The 17,369-nt window shown below is 36.6% G+C and overlaps 1 protein-coding gene across 2 annotated transcripts in view; it reads right to left on the bottom strand.

Annotated features, from left to right (window-relative positions):
• Positions 1-17,369, bottom strand: part of TRHDE (thyrotropin releasing hormone degrading enzyme) — a 213,483-nt gene that overhangs the window by 28,210 nt on the left and 167,904 nt on the right. For both annotated transcript variants that reach the window (XM_035336824.1, XM_035336815.1), the window contains 4 exons: positions 16,429-16,562; positions 16,275-16,330; positions 2,279-2,426; positions 167-264 (listed from right to left, as the gene is read on the bottom strand). In XM_035336824.1, coding sequence (XP_035192715.1) covers positions 167-264; positions 2,279-2,426; positions 16,275-16,330; positions 16,429-16,562 — 436 coding nt within the window. The remainder of the gene's footprint in view (positions 1-166; positions 265-2,278; positions 2,427-16,274; positions 16,331-16,428; positions 16,563-17,369) is intronic.

Genomic DNA, 17,369 nt, shown 5'->3' with positions numbered 1-17,369 from the left:
GGAAGGAAGGAAGGAAGGAAGGAAGGAAGGAAGGAAGGAAGGAAGGAAGGAAGGAAAGAAGGAAGGAAGGAAGGAAGGAAGGAAGGAAGGAAGGAAGGAAGGAAGGAAGGAAGGAAAGAAGGAAGGAAGGAAGGAAGGAAGGAAGGAAGGACAAATATAACAGTACTCATGTTGGTAGGATGCTTGAACAAGCGATTTGTTTAAATTATTCGTTGGCCATCCAAGCTTGAGATACATTGATGCAACTTGTCTTAAAATATACTCCTGAGGGAGAAAAGAATATTCAGTGTTAACATTTATTTTTGATTTTTGGTTCAAACTTAAAATACTATTGTCTATTGAGGTTTTGCCTTTCTTTTTTATCCCTAAATGATGTCCCACTTACAAAGATTCTGATTTTCAATTAGCAAAGTAACATATCCACATATAATCTTTGCTCATTGCTACATTCAGACATAATTTGCAGAACAGCTACTTGATCAGATGCCTCATATTAGCTGATTTATTTTTATAAAACCTAGCAATTTAAAAAGAGTTTCTAATATGCTATTCTGAACTTACAATACATGGTTGGAAAGTTGCAAGACTGTCAACAGCTCAATGGCTGATCTCGACTACATCGTGCATGTTCATTTTTAAAAGAATATTGTTTTAATAGCCATAACCAGGGCAAAAATGTTACATAGATACAGTCAATTGACTTCAGAATACTGAACAATGTGGCTGCAAATGAGCTTTGTACATTTAATAACACTATATTTTAAGTTCAGGTTCTTGGTGTGCTTAAATAACAAAGCCAGCACAAGATGTATTTTAGCTTACTTTTACTTTTTACACAGAGACATATTTCCATATCCTGACCAGTTGCAAAGAAAACAACTGTCCTTGTATTCAGCATAATATTCTGCCAGGGGAATTCACCAATTTGAAAAAGAGAACTGAAATATAAGGAACTGCATAGAATAGCATCTATTTTATTATTATGGATGCATGGGTATGTATATATGATGTCAGGACAAAAGGAGATTCATACTGCAGCTTTCTCTAGCAGATATGTTATTCTGTGACTAAAAAGACTTTTTATTTCCTCTGCTATCACCCCTGCTTTCAAAGCTCTCATCAGGAGTGATAAAATACAACCCAGCTGTGAATTTTACTGTTTTTGTTTATTAAAATTGTCTTTTCCTTACACAGCCATGTTTAAAAGTGAAATAGCAATGTCAGTCTGGTAAGAATTTTTCTGTGCAGACTAACAGACTAAAACCACAAATTATTTCAATATCATTTATACATATATACATACAGCGTGTCATCTCTAGCCTCCTGCTTTCTGAGTGTGTGTGTCTGGACACACACACACACAAACACATGTTCAAGAACAAAGAAAAGCATTTCTAAACATTTCTGGCTTTAGAGAGTTCCTTCTTTTGAATATCTTTACCAAATTACACAAAATTACCGTATGCTGGCCGTTCAAAATATGTAGAATACATGAACTACACTGTGAGTCAAAACAAACAAACAAAAACAACCAACCTAATAAAAAGTGTTCATAATTGTCACTGACTGCAGTCAAAGCCTGTGTGCTTCATTAGACATGCTTCAGCATAGCTAGATTTTTTTTTCCAGGTAAAATGTTAAAATGTTTGTCATGTCAATCTTAATTACCTACTTCTAGTTGCTACTGCTGTCCCTTTGGACCCAATTATGAATGGGATTCTGATTCAATGGTGATCTAATCCTTGTTAATTAAGGTGATTGCATTGAATTCACCATTGCTCTTTGGTTGAAATAATGACTACAAATCTTTACTTCAGTTGCGTGCATCCTGTTAAGTTGTGCCTGCATTTGGTGTTCTTGCTGAGCTTGGGCATCAATCTAAATATAGATGCGTGGCTCCTCAAAAGAGATAATCTGCAAATAGATTACTTTCGCTCTTTTAAGTGAAATACTTTGTTGAGATATTTTATTTGTTATAATATTTTATAGAAGGAATAATTACCTTTCCTTCCAGTACTCACATAGGTCTCAAAAAACAGTTATCACTGTTCAAATACAAATGAATCAAAGTTTGACAATTGCTGTTTAAATAAAGAACAATTAGGAAGAAAGATGGTAACACTATGTCACTTGCAGTATCTAACTGGGGAATAGTTCAACTGTTGGCAATAAAAGGGGGTAGGCAAAGGGAAGGAGACAGAGAAAGAGGGGGACATGGAGAGAGAGAGTGAAAGGGATTGGGAGAGGTAGAGGGAGAGAGACTATATATATCTCTTACATTGAAGATACTGTAGCTTTCTGTGCGGTCCAGTAATTTATCTAGAGGATAAAGAGCTCGGCTGGCAGCATGCCAAGGCAGAAAATCCTTCTCCTCTGAAAGGTATCTGATAATCTCCAAAGGAATATTCTGTGGCAAATAACCAGCTCTGCACAATAAATGAAGTTAGTAAATTGATTTTGGAGGAGATACATGATAAGGCAAAAAATTACTTCCTTTTTTTTTTTTTTCAAATGAAATTAAAAGGCAGAAAAACATGATAAACTCATCACATCATAATGACATAAAAGTCAATCTTATGAAAACAGTAACACAGTGCAAGCCTACCGACTGGATGAAAGAAGGCATGAACACACATGAAAGAAAACTAGACAAAGTATCCCTAATTTATATAGATTCCAGTAGCAATAAAATACATGAATAATGAAGTAACTGACTTTATATTAAAAAAAAAAAAAAAAAAAAGTGTTGTTTTGCTAATATATAAGATAGAAAGCAATCTGCATAAAATCAACGACCTGAGACATTTTGTTTCAGAGAACATTTCAGCTGGCCACAGGCAACCAGGAAGATCTAATTGTGAAAAAGCATCGTTTAGCTTCACAGTTTTCTTCCCTTTTCCTTTCTCTCTCCTTCATAGCTGCCTTGTCTTCTAGCCATTTTGAAATAATTTACTTTATTAAACTGAAATAGTATCCAATGACATTATTTTTGTTAAGAATATTTCAGCACTTTCCATATAAGCTATGTTTTTTCCAAATGTTTATAAATCAATCTGCTAGAATTTTGTCCTATTCTTTTACTGGAAGAAAAGACCTCTCCCTGAAAGGAAAAAGAGTTCAGCAGGGTTTCAAGAAGGTTTTTAAAATGAATAGCCCTACAAGTATAGTGCAATATAGACACAAGCATTTGGAAACTGCTTTTTAGAACTAAGTACTGGAAACATCAAGTTTTACAATTTGCACTCATTTTCTTTTTCAAAACATCATTTTTTCTTAACTATACAGATTGCAGAAACAAAGTGTAACCCTGTGGGTGTGAACTTGCCAGAAACACACAGATCTATTCTCCTGATACACGTGTTTAAATCCCACAGGAGTTTTCTACCTGCCTAGACACACGATAATGATTTTCTTTCATTAAACACTTAAAATCAGGAAGCTGGATTTCACCAGCTTCAAATTAACATAGGCTACACTATAATGTATCTTCACAGACTATTGTTGTCCTTGTTGGTTGCCAACGGTGTCCTTAATTTCTATCACTGCCTAGGGAAAAAGATGCATACTTTGAATGTTTAGTACAGCAAACAAAGAAAATTACAGATCATTATAGAAATGGACCAGTACGTACATGTTTAGATAAATCCTGATCTAAGCTGTAACAGCATAAAAGAACTACCAAGCTAAAATCTGCTGCTCTTTTTGGTATGGTTCAAATCCACAGTTTCCTTTCAAATTGCACCACATCCATGCAGGTCATTGTAATTCTTACTCTCTCTGAAGGATTATGTCCTTTTCCCTTTGAATTTTTGGGAAAGATGTGAGTTCATGTATCAATTTTCAAAATGATCTATCCCCTGTCCTCGTGATGACCCACTCTCTGGTATGCTTCATGTCATCTTTGTCCCCATTTTGTCAGCAAGGCTGTTCTCAGCTCCAGTTACAGCAGATTCAAGCAGGAAAAACAAGATCACTTGGGGAGTTCACTGAGTCACTCAGGAACTGAACAGATGTGAAATAAGAATGGAGCTCTCAGAGTGGGTAGTGGACAGAGTTCAATGCATGTGAAGTCAGAGAAAGAGAGAGGAATTATTTCATTTTTATAGGTCTTTGTTATTTCTGAAGCAGCAGAGTATCATCAAGGTGAATTCTAGGTCTTATTACTTTGTATAACTATAGTCAATGGAGCCAGAAGCAGGCTGGATCAACTGCAGACTGAAATACCTTGGGAAGAATGTTCGCAAATGGGTAAACTAGCTTAAAGTTGCATATACGTAATTATGGGTTTTGTTATTATAATTACTGATAATTTGATTACCATGAGAAAGTGTGGAGCGAGAAACAAGAGGGATGGCTCTTGGAAACATGCTGCTTAAGGAATAAACAGATGAATGTTTATTGTAGCTGAGCTAATGGACATTTAGGATCATGTTTAAATTAAGTCTCTCTATACTAAGCACATAAGAGGAATCATCACTGCAAAACAACCAGATTTATTTTTGTTTTAAGTTTAACTTCTTCATAAAGAAACATAAGAAATGAACTCAAAGAGATCTTTTACTTATTCATGAGCTTTTGGCCTTCCTAATCACTTTTATAATTGTGATTCTTTGTGATGCTACTCATCCTGTTCATGATGGAAACTGCTGCTCTCATCACCTCACGGTTTCTAACTTCCAAATTTATCAAGTTATGGCAAAGACTGAGTTATTCTTGTTTCCTTCTGAACTTCCTTCTCTTTCTGCATCTGACTCCTGAAGAACACTTATGCATAATATCATTGAAATCCACTCCTCAGATCAACAGAATCAATCCTGAGGGCTGGGTCAGGGATGAAAGGAGGTCCCTGTAGATTACAATTATACGAAAAGTAACAGCAGCAACTTTCCCAACAAGGGGAAAAAGATAATTTCACTGTCATATAATTGTCTGCTATTACTTACTCAAAGTTATGCGGAAAATAACCTAAGTTAAGCTTTGTACACACTCTACACATGCAGCTTGATTTATCAGTCTTTTCCAACAATGACACTGGAAGGTCAGTTACAGAAATCCTTTTTTCCTTTGTGTCTTTTTGGCTATCAATCATATTGCTATCTTTAAAGTCCAGCAAAAAATACCATCAGATATTGTCTTCCAAAGTCCAAATGTGCCAGAGCTCAGGCTAAGAGATGAGGTTCTTTTACTGCCTAGCCATCTCAGAGGAAAACTGAAATATTGTCTGTCACTCAGGGAATAACTGATTATAGGCTATACCAAAACCACGTAACAAACATAAATACTACAGAAACATTGTGATGACAAAACTTATGACTGGTCTGAGACAATCATATTGTTTCTCCTAGTGTGTATCGAGCAGCCATCTGAGAATCTTAGCAAGAACGTATCTGCAACCAAAATTCTTCACCAGAATCTGGGATAGCCATGGCAAATATGTAGCATATAAAATACGCAGTCCAACAGCTGTTGATTCATAAACACTGGCTGAATGCAAAGCAACGTTCAGGTTAAGCATTTCTCATTTTTTTTTATTGGCATCACTGGTCACATAGAAATGAGCCCATGCTTAGAAAAGAGTCTCTACGAGCCATCTCTTAGCCAGTCTCCTTCATACTCAGCTATTTAAAAGGACATGCCTACAAAAGCAAAATTTAATCAAAATGATTACATTTGAGAACCATGGCTGTTTTATCACTTTCAATATAATTGTCCTTATCCTTCTCTTTACCATTATGTCAATCTCTCTGTAGCCACTGTTAACACATGAGAACTTTAGCATCAGTCAGAAACATGGCAAAACATAAGGTTTGTTTTATCATCTGTGTTCCTGGATTTCAGTCACCTGCTGAACTAAATAGGAGAAAAAGAACACGGGCAAGCAAAGAGATTTGTTTTAGTTATTAGACAAATTATCTCTAGCCAAACATCCTGGCCCAGCAGGTTTTTCATGTCTAAAGAGGCTGCTGACAAAGTGTGGTGAAAAGGTTATTCCCCATTTTTATGATAAGGGCAGAGGCAGATAAAGACCTCTCAAAAGTAATATATATATAAAATGGAGTAGGACATTATATAATATCATAAGCACCAACCCTTTAACAAGCTAGTATTCCGCTTACACTGAAGAAGCTGCAACAGTTGCCACTGCTATAAAGAAAAGAGGCAATGAATAGAAAGTTCTGACTGTGGCAATGAAATATCCCTCACTAAGAATTTCCACTAAAAATCCCATACCAATCAAAAATAATCTTTAAATTACATGAGCTGTTAATGAGTCAGATAAAAGCTAGAGATCTAGATTATATTATGAAACATAAGTGTGTATTCAGCTGCATTCTGACCTTGATTTGTTCTTTACACTGAGCCACTGAACTTATGGACAGATCCCAGCACATTCATTTTCCCCTTAGGGACAAAGTACCAAATGGTAGTGTAATTGCCAAGGGAAAATTATTACTCTGTTCTGAATTATTTCTATCATAAATCTAGCACAAGTCAAACAGACTCTGTCACAAAAACGACAGGGTTGCCGTACAGTGATGAGAGTCCCATATACAAGTGCACCATAAATCCCTTAGTCCCACCACCCAGCAAAGTCATTATAAGTCATGTATTTAAATCAAAATTAGAAAAACCACGCTGGCAGCAAACTGATAGACATTGTTGAAACAATGGAAATGAGGTGATTTACTTGCCACTGATTTAAAACTCACCCTGCATCATCTGTTTCCTATGAAATGTGTAAAGTATGACTAGCTTTCTGTTTGGATAATTTCAAAGGGGGAAAAAGCAGCTCTTCAGAACATAAGATATGCAATTCAGTTTTAACATGAGTTCTGTTTCTATGCATGCACAATATATGAATAATTAGATATACTCATTAACCCACAAAGTTAATGAGCTTATCCCTCAGTTTAAAATAAGTTGGATTCTTACTCATTGACACATTCTTTTACCTTTATGGTTAAGTGTCTGAATTAGACTAAGTCACAGAGAAACTTTACTGTATTTTGGTTTTTCTAACCCTAATTTCTTCTGTAAGTACTGAGGACTGAGGCCCTGGCTGAAGCATTCAGGATATATTTTTCCACATTGCTTTAACAGCAATGCTGTGGCAGAACTGATATGATGAACCCAGACACAGAAAACAAGCTTTCAGCAAGGCAACTCATGCAACAGGGATGTAAACTCCTGTAGTCATGTATGTCACCTTCCACTTAGAATCGCAGAAACATTAAGGTTGGAAAAGACCTTCAAGATCATCTGGTCCTACCATCATCCTATCACCAATGTCACCCACTAAACCATGTCCCTAAGCACCAGGTCCAACCTTTCCTTGAACACTCCCAGGGATGGTGATTCCACCAGTTCCCTGGGCAACCTGTTCCAATGTCTGACTACTCTTTCTAAGAAGAAATGTCTCACTTCTACAAGTCTGGAAATTCAAAGATTAAAAACTTACAATACCTGTCATCTATATTCAGGAAAGAAAGCTGAAAAAATAATGCTTTCTCATAGAAGGCTGATGAGCAATCTGTAAAGAAGTCTCAGGGAAATTGAGTGTAAAAGCCTGATCTACCTGATCTTCCATTCTCAAAGTTGGGCTGACTTAGGTCCAGATAAAGACTCTGCTTTTTTAAGACATCCAGAGTGACTTAATGGAGGCATTATTATTTGGAACAGCTCTAGACATCCACATAAATAGTACAGGAATGCACATCTGCATTTTGATAAGTATAACAGGATCATTTGGCTAACAAGCCCATCTTAAGTGCTAAATTTAATCAGCATTCAACCTCTCCAACATCAAAGGATTCAACGAGTATGACAGTTTTAAGTGAAGCATGTTTATTATTATGTTTTCTTACATGCAAAATATCTGAGGACTCTTCAAGTGACATTTAGCTCCACACAAGAGCATTTTAAGCATCCTTCATAGAACAGTTCAAATTCATTGCAATTATCAGAGTAATCACATGGTTTAAATTATCTTGCATAGATTTAGAGTTGCCAAATATGCAAAGGCTAATGTTAATTTTAATTAATCACCTCCGATAAAAGAGGAAAAACAAAAAACAAAACAAAAAAAACAACAACACCCAAACTTTTAAAAACTGGCAGTTGCAAAAATGCAACAAAAAATTTTCCTTAAACTGGGTTTAGTATCTCTCCTTCCCTCCTATTTCCCATATGAAAAAAAAATAATAATAATAAAAAAAAATGGGTAATGTCATGTTTTTCATCATTGCCAAACTGATTTTGGAGAAGTGAGTCACTCAAATTAACTGGTAAAATCTGAACGTATTTCAGGGGCTAGTAGAGGTCAATTTCAGATGACTCAGTTATTAAAAGTATTATTTATTTTCTTTTGTGATGATTTTTTGGGACGGGCAGAATGAAGCAGCCCTTCTACTCCTTAAGTTTTCAATGAGCAATGACATCTATAAGAGTATGTTTGAGCAAACTCAGAATTGAGTTTATTATTAAGCACTATACTTTTTCATGTCTCCCTTTCCTTTCCTTTCCTTTCCTTTCCTTTCCCTTTCCTTTCCTTTCCTTTCCTTTCCTTTCCTTTCCTTTCCTTTCCTTTCTTTTCCTTTCCTTTCCTTTCCTTTCCTCTCCTTTCCTCTCCTTTCCTCTCCTAAAAAAAAAGCCCAAAAACCAACAACAAAAGCCCAAAAAACAACCCAAAACAACCCTTTCCTTATTCTTTAACTCCCAGGTGTGGAGTATTGAGATTCAGGCAAAAACACCTGACCATTCAGCTACTTGTGGCAACATCATTTCTCTAACTATTAGCTGATCTTATTTCTAGGCATCAAAAGCCAAATTCTGGTAGCAAAGATCAATAATCGCATTTGAACCACTGACAGCACTGGTGCCAAAAAACAGCAGGGGGATTACCACCATTTACACTGAAGCAATTGCTGGCCAGTGGGACTCACAACTCTGGTTATCCTGTAATTAAATCTCTAATTTTTATGCTTCCATATAATATCCAAAATTATTACTGATAAATATGAGGATTTTTTTCTTGAATTTGCTGGTGCAAATATGTGCATATCAAAATTAAACCATGGAGCTGAAGTGATGTTCATTGTAGTTTTCCTTCTCCAGAGGTTAAGATTTCATTTATTGTAGCATTTGAAGTCTTCTAACAAATCTAGGATAATTGGTTCCATGTTACAATTGATTGTGTTACTGGAAGTCCTGTTCATTGTAAGGTCAGGAAAAGTCAAGGTATTCAAGGCCCCAGTTAAAATGTTGGGTCTAGATAATAAGTAGCAACAAGAGTGAGAGTTCTCATCTGGCCTAATTACTGTACTTCAAAATGTTTCCAAACTTCAGCAGCCATACCCAGGGTTGTTGACCCTGTTTGACTTGGCTTATTCATAACCCCAACATTCATATAGTGTCCATTTAAATAAATAAACTGTGCAGTTTAACCCCAACCCTCATTATTACTCCTGGTTGCATTTGCTGATAATTCAACATATACAAAAAACAGATATGCTAAGCAGCTCCCTTAATTAGTGCCTCTGAGTACTAGTTAATGGAGTGAGTATTAGATCAATAGTTTATATCATGCTTGATTAATAGTGGTATAGATTTACTATTTTAATAAATGAGGCCTCATCAAAATTATTTCACCGCATGCCACAGAAACACTTTTTCATTGTCACAAATTGTGATGGTGGTTCAACACACAAGCAATTGATTTAGATACTGCTTCCTACAAGAGTTCTTGTATTTTCTTTGACATAAATACTCTCTCAATGGGCCATAGCAGCTGCGCCTTTTTTAAAGGAAATAGAAAGCCACAAACGTTTTAAGGTAGCCATCATTCATTCCATATGCTTTATGTCAGTCCATGTGTTATGTGACATATCACAGCCTTGATATCTGCTTTACATGGAGATACACATTTCAGCTTATGTTTGCATATGTTCATAAGAGAAGAATCAAAGTGACTCTTGACAGTAAGCATGCGAAAAATCAATTCTTGCTATTGGAGTTATGCATCATTTGTGCATCTGATTCTGTTGTGTAGTTAAGAGCAGTGAAGCAAATTGTACAACACATTTCAGGGATTCACTGGTGCTGAGAGAACATTCTGGACATTAAAAAATCTACTAAGAGCAGGGGAAGAAATCTGAAGTGAAAGCAAGGAAAGAATCTGAATTTATGTATCAAAAGGTAGGTTGACACTGCCTTTTCCCTTACCCTCAGACTTTGGCTTACTAGAGTCAGCAGAACTCAGAACTTGGAAAGACGCAAGTCAAGAACTGATTAGAGGAAGGAAAACAATCACTATAACTCATCACATACCTGCACCAGGCTCCTGATTTTGTCCTGCTTAATGAAATTCTGAGAGAGAGGAACTTACATGAAAGCCATCTGAAGAAGGAAGTTGCTTAGTTCACAGATAATTCTGAAGGTATGCTTTTGACATTGCTTATTTCTGATAAAGCTCTCTGTATTGGTGAAGTCTACAGGGACAGCTGTAGACTGTCTAGACAGTCTACAGGTTTTGCTGTCCTAAAAAAAATCTTAATCTGTAGAGGTTCCAGCTTCTTCTCTCCCCTAACCTGTGACAGGAAACAGACAGCAGTGCAAAATGGTCAAACTGTTTCCTATGCTGCCCATAAGAACAGTCTTCCCTCAGGTCTACTAATTCTCCCACCCACTTCCTCAAAGACCGAGTCACTGTCAGTTACACCATGTGTTGGTGTGACTGTCATATAGATACTGAGCTATGTTTTCCACTGCATTCCAGACTTTCTCTCCTATTCTCTGGTTTCCAAAGCAGGCTCACAGAACTGAATGCCAGGAAGCAACAAAGACTTATGTGGACACAGAAGCATCCCTGGAACAGAAGAACAATTATTTAAGAACACCACTTCACTTCAGCTGCCAGGCATGATTGCAGAGCTGCTTTCCACCTTTATCAATGGTCCTGGTCAACCAGAGATATCCCAGATGACTGGAAACTTGCTAGTATGACACCCATTGATAGGAAAGGTCGTAAGGAGAATCCAGGGCATCTACAGGCCTGTCAGCCTGACCTTGGTGCCAGGGAAGGTTATAAAACAGATTAGGAAAATTTTCTTCTCAGAAAGGGTATTTAGGCATTGGAACAAGATGCCCAGGGAGGTGGTGGAGTCACCATCCCCAGGGATGTCTAAGGGAAGGGAAGATGTGGTACTTAGGAACATGGTTTAGTAGCCAATATTCCAATATTAGCAGTAGGTAGACAGTTGGACTAGGTGATCTTGAAGGTCTTTTCCAACCTTAATGATTCTATGATTTCTCATGAATCCAGTCAAGAAACATGGTGGGGAAATATGCAAAATCTACTGTCAGATTTTATCTTTGGCCTTTGTTAATGTGTAACCAATGAGTTTAGTCTTGGCATGTTCCACATCGTCATTAGGCCTGTGACTCAAAAGGGAACAATCATGAAAATCTGAGCATCCAAAGAACTCCACCACAGTCTCTTCAATGGTAGAACAGAAGGCAATATAATGATCAACAGCAAGGATAATGTTGGCATCAAAACCTTTTTTCTGAGAAACTGGCATGCAGACCAAGCAGCACCTTAACACAGTACATGCCTATGGCAGAGGCAGAAACAAGGGGTATTAAATATACATTAGTGTTCAAGAGACAAAACAGATGGATTCTTCTAGAACAGGAGCGAGCAATAACTGTTTTAGATGAGAGTAAAATAAGTATCCACAATCACATCTAATCAACTGATTCAATACTGATTAACACTGAATACAAACCAGACATACTTCTTTGACATAATATTGGATTAATTCAACCTGTTTAATGAGGGGTGATTAATATGAAGAGAGTTAGAGCCCAGCAAGGAAGAACTAGGGGTGACAAAAGACTGTTAACCTCAAGAGGGTAATTTATCTTATCCCATATTATGTGGCTTTGAGAGATTGGGAGTGCATTTGTCTCCATTATCTGTCAGTGCCATGCAAGGTGACAAGCTCAGATCTACTGGTCTACCTTTGGGACACCTAAAGTAAAGTGTGAAGCATTCCACCTCACATATTCACTAACACCCTACCCCAAGGAATGAGAAAGACAAGAGAAGCTGACAACATTATTCACACTCTCGAGAAACTGAAGGATCTTTCTTATTTCCTGTGACACTATTTATTGGAGCTCTCTGAACTACCTTTATTAAAGCTTAGAAGAGATACCCAGTTCCATTCATCTTCTCTTTATCAGTCTACCATCAATACATCCCATTTACTACAATCAACTTAGTTTCAAATTGTTCTGAAATCCTTTACAAAACATTCTAAATAGATAAAGGATCTTCAAGAAGAAGGGAAGAGAGAACACCAAGGTTCTGTTCTTGCTCAAGAATTTTGGGAATGTATTTCCATAAGCTATGTTACTGCCAAGGCTACAGCACTCTGGATCCGCAGGGTGTATGCACGTACTACAGCTGAGAACAGAACTATGTTTAAAAATCTGAAAAACAAACAAGCTTGCGAGAATTCAAAGACAGTGGGCAAACTGCAGCTTTCTTTTACTGTTATTATTCTGCTCAACCCTGCTTGATTAATTTTATGGAACCAAAATGCACCAAGAAAGAAGAAGGAATATATTTACATATAAAATTGGCAAAAGTTTAGGAAATTATAGAGCTTAATGTATTCCTTGGAGGTAACGATTCATTTATGTTTATTTTTGAGAAATCATTATGCTGGACAATAAAAGGATAGCAAACATTTTGGAAGAATAAAATCTCCAAAATAAATTATATTTTTTCAGCTTTCTCCAGATCTCAATGTTATTAAATTTTACTAAAAATAAGATCTGTACTTGTTTCAGAAACAAAATCAATTAGCATTAATATATAGGAATATCATATCAAGACTTACCATATTAGGACACTGGAGGAAATGAGTCAAACCTTTCAGCTGTGGAATGGACATTATCTGTATCAAGTTTAACAACACACTAGGGAGTACTTCAGAAATCTCTATGAAGGATGGGGTATTTTGAAGAAATACAGTCTATATAATACAGTAACAAGAACTGCTTATGTTGGAAATTGTTTTTAAAAGGGTAAGTGTGGATTTAAGAAGTTATGTTTTCATTTATGCATTATTTTATTACTGAAAATAACATGTAGGGGTTAAAATAAAAGTATGTATTCCACAGTTATCTCTCTCAACACATGTACTTTTATAGTGGTAGACAAGATGATAACCCATCAGTACCACTGGGGACCACATCAGAGGACACAATTACCCTTTAAAACAGCCAGTCTTCTCTGAAGTCATTCTGAACTACCAATTACTACCTCTGTGACTGGTCAATAAGGTTACTCACCTTTTCTCATGTAGCAGTCACAGACAACTGTCTGTTTTTAATCTCCCCACCATGTAACATTACACTGGGAGGGAGAAACGCATTGGACATGAGATAGAATCAGCAATACATCCACAAGGCTAGTAACATCCAAAGATTGGTACTGCTCTGACAAAAACTGAAGCAATTTTCTAAACTGTGCTTTGCAGCCAAGAGGGGAAAGCTAGGCTGCCTTTAGGCTAATGGTGGCCTTTTGAACATGGACTTTTTGAGGAAACTGAAAGGGTCTGTGTCATTTTGATAGCCCTCAGAGCTTGTTTTTGGGATGCTGCTGTGCATCTGTCACAGCAGAGCTGCTGTACTGTACTGCAGCATTAGCATGCAACTCTCCACCGCTTGTCCCCACAAGACCTTTCACATGCACTTTCATACTCCCAGAAGTTCAGGTGCTCTGCTCTCAAGGTCTGCCCCCAAACACTCCTTTTCTAGCAGATTCTCAATGCTTCTCTAGTCCTGCTCATGGTAAAGGAGCAGAGAAAGAAGTAGGTCTATCCCTGGTCTGTCTTTGCCTGGGAGAGATGAAAATAAAAAAATGCCAAGCACTTCTTAGAAAGGTACCATACAGCTATCCAGCTAATTAGAGTATCTTAAACATAACTATACATAAGTATAGTTACTTTTTTAATTATTTCTTTAGAAAAATGATAGAGGAAAAAGAAAAAAAAATGATTAAGAACAGTATACCGTATCTACCACTTTTAGTAAAGTCCACATATCTTATTGCTATTCTTTGAATACTAACTATAAATCTATTTGCAAATATGCTTTTCTACTACTCTAGATCTCTCCTTCAACCAAATCTGTCACACACAGACCTGCTTGTAAGGCATATATTCAAGGCCCTACTACTAACAGGAGTCAGAAGTTTAAAAGAAGCAGAAACCTAACTGTGCATCCCTGTTAGAAGAATATTTTTGCTTTTGTAGTAACTACATATACGAACAGGTTTACAATGTAATTATTTAGCTCAATTACTTTTTTCCATGGTGTATGAGTAACAAATGCAGTAGCCATCCACTGCAATTCATCATTAACAGAAGAAAGTCAAGTTTTTACAACATAAAATTTTGCAAAAAAACTCACAGTGTTCCGGCATAGCTACCTGTGAAAAAAAGCAGCAGGATCCAATATCCATAAAACTGCTTTGGAAAGTATGCTTGAAAACATGTTTCTTATCTAATGTCTGGGTGTTTTTTAGGTAGAAAAACTTGGCCAGACTATGGTGAAGGCCTTGAATCAAGACCTTGCCTTTATGAAGAATACATCCTAGAGCACTGGCTCAGCAGTGACTCAGAAGAAAAACACCTACCTACAGAAATCAGCTTAAGAAACAGCTTTTTTCAGTGCATACATTTTCTGTAAAGTCAAGCCACATTTGACTGCATTCAGTTCATGGAAAAAGAAGAAAGCCACATACTGATTTTGCATAACTGCAAATTATTTCAGTTTTATTAGACATAAAGCAGCTCTGAGATGCCAAAAAAAAAAAAAAAAAAAAAAAAGGGAACAGACTGTTACCTGACTGAACATGTATTAGTTCTTCCAATAGTCTAGGTATTTCAGAATATTCTGCAGTATTCCACTAGCCAAGGAGTACATGGGTCACGGTCCACTGAAATGATAACCTATTTATAACTCTGTAACGTTGCCAATGGGAAGAGGATACAAGGCAAGAATGAAAGGCAGTGCAAAAAGCAAAAGGGGGCTCTTCCTCTCCCTGTCATACCTTCTTATCTACTACATCTCTGGGCTATTAAGTAAGGGCTAATCACTAGTTTATGTCATATATTCAGGCTAGCACTGGCAGCAGGAACAGAGTGGTAGGGCACAGAACTGTTTTTTACTGCAGTGAAGATGGAAAATCACTGAGCCATAATTTCTGCATGACACTGTGCCTGAATCTCAAAAATCTCTGGTGACCATTTCTAGTGAAATGTACCTCAGTACTGCAAATTCTTGCAAGCCCCTGCTCAAATATGCCTATAAATACACTAGCAAACAGAAAAGCCAGTAACATCAGGAATTCTTTCCACACAGCCTTTGACATCATAATGTTTTACTGATGCAGTGTTCCCAGGGACCTCAACAATCTCAAAATTTGAAAAGTTCCACTATTTTCTTCTCATTCTTCACTTTGACTACCGACATATTGGATGTATTGACTTCAAAACAGGAATGATTTCATTGTGTCAATTCATAAAGAAGGCATTACCTACCAGCACTATAGCTGTTAATTATATAACTCTGGTCCTAATAAAACACAAAAAGCTGTATAAATTCCAGAAATAGTCAACAGAACTCTGACTTTACATTCTGTGTGAAAAACGTCATGTGGAAAAAGAGTCTGTTCTAGCAGACTACAAGAAAAGAAGGATATTGGAAAAAATGATGTAACAGCATAAGTCAGGGAAAAAAAAAAAAAAAAAAAAATCAAAATGGTTGAGGGTGCCTACAATAAAAAAAAAAAAACACCAAAAGAAAAAAAAAAAAAAAAAAAAAAAAAAGCAGGGGGCTGGGGAGGGGAGGAGGAGGAGGAGAAAATGGGTGCTTTAGGGAGAAACAGGAGGGAAAAAAAAAAAAAATTCCTTGTTCATTAAAGAAAGTGGGAAAAGATTATTTACCTCCAAAGTGTTAAATTGAAATTTCTGCAAAATTGATCAGACCTCTCTAGACTCGGAAATACCCTACGGCAATTATTGATCAAGAGTGTGCTACAGACCATGTTTATGCACCATACAAAAAAGGGGAGGGAGAAGAACTAAAGTGTGTTTAAAACATATTTAACTTCAAAATGCACTCAGTTGCTGAGCTAATGATTGTATGAGTTGTTGCAAGAATGTATTTGAAGATAAATTATCTTCAGGCAAACATACCTGGCTAGATTGAATGCATCATCGATCAAGCCTGCTCGATTACTGACAGAGATAACCTATGAGGAGCAACCAGAAAAATGGAACCATTTAGGGTGATGAAATAGTGAACGTTCACATATAAAAGCAGATTCTAGGTCTGAGAAGAGGAACTTACCTCATGGTTCCTTGTTAGTTGATTAATTAACAGCCTCCAATTCCTAACATCATAATTAACTCTAAAGTAGCCAGTCTGGTTTATGTTCCCCAGCAACCAACTTGCCTCTTCCAAAGCAGGAATTCTGTGGTGTTCTGGAAACAAAGAACAACATAGGAATGGGACTTGGTTTTGAATTTAAAAATTCTAAAAACATATTTGTTAAATTCTTTCTGCAGAAAGGTAGTAAAATTGATTCAAAGACTAACAAAAGCAGTGGGGTTAATTAATATTTTTCTTTTCTTGCTTCATGTAGAAACACCAGCTGAGGCTTCTACTGAGACCTTTTGTCAACAAAGAACTCCAAGGGTATTTTTCCAGCTAATAGCATTTATACAAGAAGTGCCCATTTAAGTCTGGTACCCTGACACTGGCCTTGCTACAGCAGCTTTATAAAAGTACAATTCTATTATTCAATGGATTTGCTACAGAGAGAAGACTGAACCTGTGATTCAAAATAAATAAATAAATAAAAAATCTTAAGCGTTTCTACATGCAGTTAATAAAGCTTCTGTTATTGGATTTTAAATTAAAGTATTTCCAGTTATAGAGTTCCAAGCTACTAACCACTGAGAAGCTGTCCTCTAGAACTATACCTATTAACCTCGTATCAACTAACCCATTCTTCCTCTTTCCCCTCTTTTTAGGTAAGTACTTAGGGGATGAAAGTATGAATTTATTCCAGTATTTGTACAAGCTAGAAGTCAGCCAGTCCATCACTATTCACAGAAGTACGGATTCCAACAACAAAAACACCTGGAACACACAGCACATGCTTTTTTTAACTATGGGAAGAATCATCATAGAATGAAGCATCAGGTTTCTATGTCTCTTGAATAATCCTTCAATTTAGCAAATTATTCTGACATAACTGATTATGAGAACTCTCTAAAAATTCAGTG

The sequence above is a fragment of the Oxyura jamaicensis genome, chromosome 1 (genome assembly GCF_011077185.1).
Source record: "Oxyura jamaicensis isolate SHBP4307 breed ruddy duck chromosome 1, BPBGC_Ojam_1.0, whole genome shotgun sequence".
Classification (NCBI taxonomy): domain Eukaryota; kingdom Metazoa; phylum Chordata; class Aves; order Anseriformes; family Anatidae; genus Oxyura; species Oxyura jamaicensis.
Note: the sequence above shows the minus strand (reverse complement) of the source record. Positions and strands in the feature narration are given on the sequence as shown.